The sequence below is a fragment of the Mizuhopecten yessoensis genome, unplaced genomic scaffold (assembly GCF_002113885.1).
Source record: "Mizuhopecten yessoensis strain PY_sf001 unplaced genomic scaffold, ASM211388v2 scaffold9501, whole genome shotgun sequence".
NCBI lineage: Eukaryota > Metazoa > Mollusca > Bivalvia > Pectinida > Pectinidae > Mizuhopecten > Mizuhopecten yessoensis.
In genome coordinates this window covers 559,439-562,955 of record NW_018408079.1, presented here as the reverse complement: position 1 = coordinate 562,955, position 3,517 = coordinate 559,439, and the positions used below count along the sequence as shown (strand labels likewise).

Sequence of the window (3,517 nt, the reverse complement as noted above, 5' to 3'; positions counted from 1 at the left end):
TCCACGACCACGACCACGTCCGCGGCCACGAACACGTCCACGACCACGACCACGACCACGTCCACGTTACCCTTATTGGTAACGGCAAGTGCTTTTGCTGCTCTTTTCTTTTCAGATTCTAAACGTTTTCCTTCTTAACTTGTTCCTGTATAATTTTTAAAAGTGAGAACATTACTGAGTAATAAAAGGAACTAAACAGTAGGAGGGATAATGGGTACAAGGGTGCATATATTAGATGGCGGCTTATGGGAATGTGGCTATTAGTTAAAGGATTCATGTATAAGAGGCAACATGATACAAATAAATGGAAAGGGCCTACATTTAAAGGGCTAACAGGGTAGCTGGTGGGATTTGGGCTAGCAGGTAGGTCCACGACCACGATCACGTCCACGTCCACAACCACGTCCACGTCCACGTCCACGACCACGACCACGTCCACGTCAACGACCACGTTCACGAACACGACCACGACCACGACCACGACAACGACCTCGACCACGTCCACGACCACGTCCACGACCACGACCACGTCCACGACCACGTCCATGTCCACGACCACGTTCACATCCACGTCCACGACCACGATCACGTCCACGTCCGCGACCAAGTTCACATCCACGTCCACGACCACGTTCACGTCCACGTCCAAGTCAGCGACCACGTTCACGTCCACGTCCACGACCACGTTCACATCCACGTCCACGACCACGATCACGTCCACGTCCTCGACCACGTTCACATCCACGTCCACGACCACGTTCACGTCCACGTCCAAGTCAACGACCACGTCCACGTCAACGACCACCTCCACCTCCACCTCCACATCAACGACCACGACCACGTCCACATCCACGACCACGACCACGACCACGACCACGTCCACGACCCCTACCGCGACCACGACCACGACCACGACCACGACCGCGACCATGACCACGTCCACGACCACGACCACGTCCGCGGCCACAAACACGTCCACGACCACGACCACGACCACGTCCACGTTACCCTTATTGGTAACGGCAAGTGCTTTTGCTGCTCTTTTCTTTTCAGATTCTAAACGTTTTCCTTCTTAACTTGTTCCTGTATAATTTTTAATTCAGACGCTTTCTTCCGTTGGTCAAATATCTCATCTGCCGTTATAACAAAATACTCCTATACTGGTCTTTTCTTTGGTAATTTGGGTAACGGAAACAGTTCATTGGCAACTGAAGAGGCTGATAACGACAGAGCTTGTTGTACTGGCGGGATAGGAAGTTTTGGAGAAACAGACAATGAATTATACAGCGTGGATAGCAAGGAAGAGATTGTCAACGAAGCTGGAAGTGGTGGTGGCGGCGAGAAGAAGATGGGCAGATAAGGCACAGAAATTGATGCAGAAGAGTTATATACTTTGTTAAAGTAATGCTTCCATGTTTGAAATAGAGGATCGTTTTGTTTAAATCTGGTTAAAACACCAGTCTAGCTACAACAAACGATCTATTTAAAGTCAATGAAACATGATGTTGAGTCGGACAGGGGCCGACTTAATATCAATTGAACATATTTTAGTGTCCGACTCAATATCGAATTGGGTACTTTTGTTTAAACTTGAAAAACAAAACACTAGTTATATTAGAAGATGCTTTAAAATGTCTAGAAAATAACGTTATTCTAACATATTTATTTACTTTCAGTATGTTCTTTTCTCTTCATGCAAGAGCTTTATCAAATCCCAGCCGTATCATTACGATTGAAACTGAACAATTTTTACTTGGATTAGCTCAAAATTCCTTCTGACTGGACTTTTCTGGGACCGTGTTGAAAAAGACAGGAAGGGCACTAGTAACCAAAGAAAGATAACTCTATGTTCACAAGAAGCTTGTTTACGCATAGATCGGATTGCGAGGATAGAAAAACACTATATCGTGTCCGACTCACTGTCATCCTGTTCCATCATGTATTATTGTCACCCATTTGTATATATGTATTCTCTACACCGTATTGTTTATGAGAATAAAACAATTGTCATTGTCATTGTACGTGTACATGTCACTGTAGATAGGGTCACCTGGTCTTGGTTGGCTGACTACGATTACACTCAAAGCAAAGCTTGCATAGCTTGAAACATGGCACGTACGACAAGCATTGACATCACAGTTCAAACTGGTACAAACAAATGATGGACTGAATCTCACTGGTCCTCCCTGGGGGCTCAATTGAAACCGAGGGGTATTTTTGGGTGACTAAACAACCCAACATCGACGTTTTGATACCGAACCAGTGATTTATTGTAGGTTAATCTAACCCTGCAACGATACACATATACAATACTTTTCTACACATGCACATAACGCTATCGATACATATATAACAGATACGAGTACAATTTGACATTGAACACAATTAGCTCCAAAACTCTGAGTATAAGTCTGCATTTTTTTCCGGGTGTACAATGATTAGTAATGATTAATAATTTGAAAAGAAAAACAAACGCAAAAAAAAATGTCAATTATGTGGTTTGACGGAGTTTGTCGAGATATTTTTTCACCGGAAGGTTGAAAGTCGGTCATCACCAAGGAAACAACATATACAGCTCAGATACAAGATCGTTCCTTTAGGAAATCTGTAAGGTAAGACTGCATCTAAAATGTTGTAATCGTTCGCCAAGTTATATTATATACCTGATATTACAGTTTTTACATGTTAAGATATACATAGTATTTGTTATGAATAGCACGGCTTATAGACACAATCTGTCCTGAGTACGGCTGTATCATTGGAATCGTTTACAACGGTTTCAAAGTTCTTTATTAATGCACTTTAACTTTCGTTTTGCATTCGCGGAAGGGAATGAATAGCAGGCGATTGTGTTGTTGTAGTGTGCTACCGCTAAACATTAAATACATACGAGATTCTATTTGAAACGTGTTTAACAAAGGCAGACCAACTACAGTCAGTCTTTCATTCCATCTAAGTTCATTAACTTGTTATATGTTAACAGGCCATGTCGTACTAGTTGTCTTTAGCTTTTTACATGCACGTGTTTTATCAAAGTATAGTTATTATTAGTTTTTGTTAAATGACAATAAATTAACAAATGGACAATCAAAAGCTGTCAAATATTGCTAAACAAACTATAATATATAGATGAATTTACAAAACATTTGCAAAGACAAGATTATAACTTAATATTGTAAATAAAAATTCTATAATTGTGTTTGAAACTCGTTATTTACAAAAACATTCTTTAAATAACAAACGTTAAAATTACATACACTGTAAACCTATTAGTCAATTTAATCAACTTTTGACTGGTTATCAACAATGTTCAAATTTCTCCCGACTTCTGTCCAATATTTGTGTATAATGTAAAACACATAATTTTAGCTTATCAGGTCCGGAATAAAATCGAATAATCGTCCGCCGTGGACATGTTGACTGCTGCAGAGAGTGTTCTCACAACACATACCTGTGTAAAGTGAAATGACTTCTACCTTCGGTACAGTGGACTATGTTTTATTAATAAAATATTATC

At 40.9% G+C, this 3,517-nt stretch overlaps 1 protein-coding gene across 1 annotated transcript in view; it reads right to left on the bottom strand.

Annotated features, from left to right (window-relative positions):
• LOC110458204 overlaps positions 1-1,936 on the bottom strand; it is a 2,371-nt gene extending 435 nt beyond the window's left edge. The window contains exons 1-2 of the mRNA XM_021509807.1: positions 1,921-1,936; positions 316-1,056 (exon numbers count right to left, since the gene is read on the bottom strand). Of these exons, the coding sequence (XP_021365482.1) occupies positions 316-1,056; positions 1,921-1,936 (757 nt within the window). The remainder of the gene's footprint in view (positions 1-315; positions 1,057-1,920) is intronic.
• Positions 1,937-3,517: the final 1,581 nt, after the last annotated feature.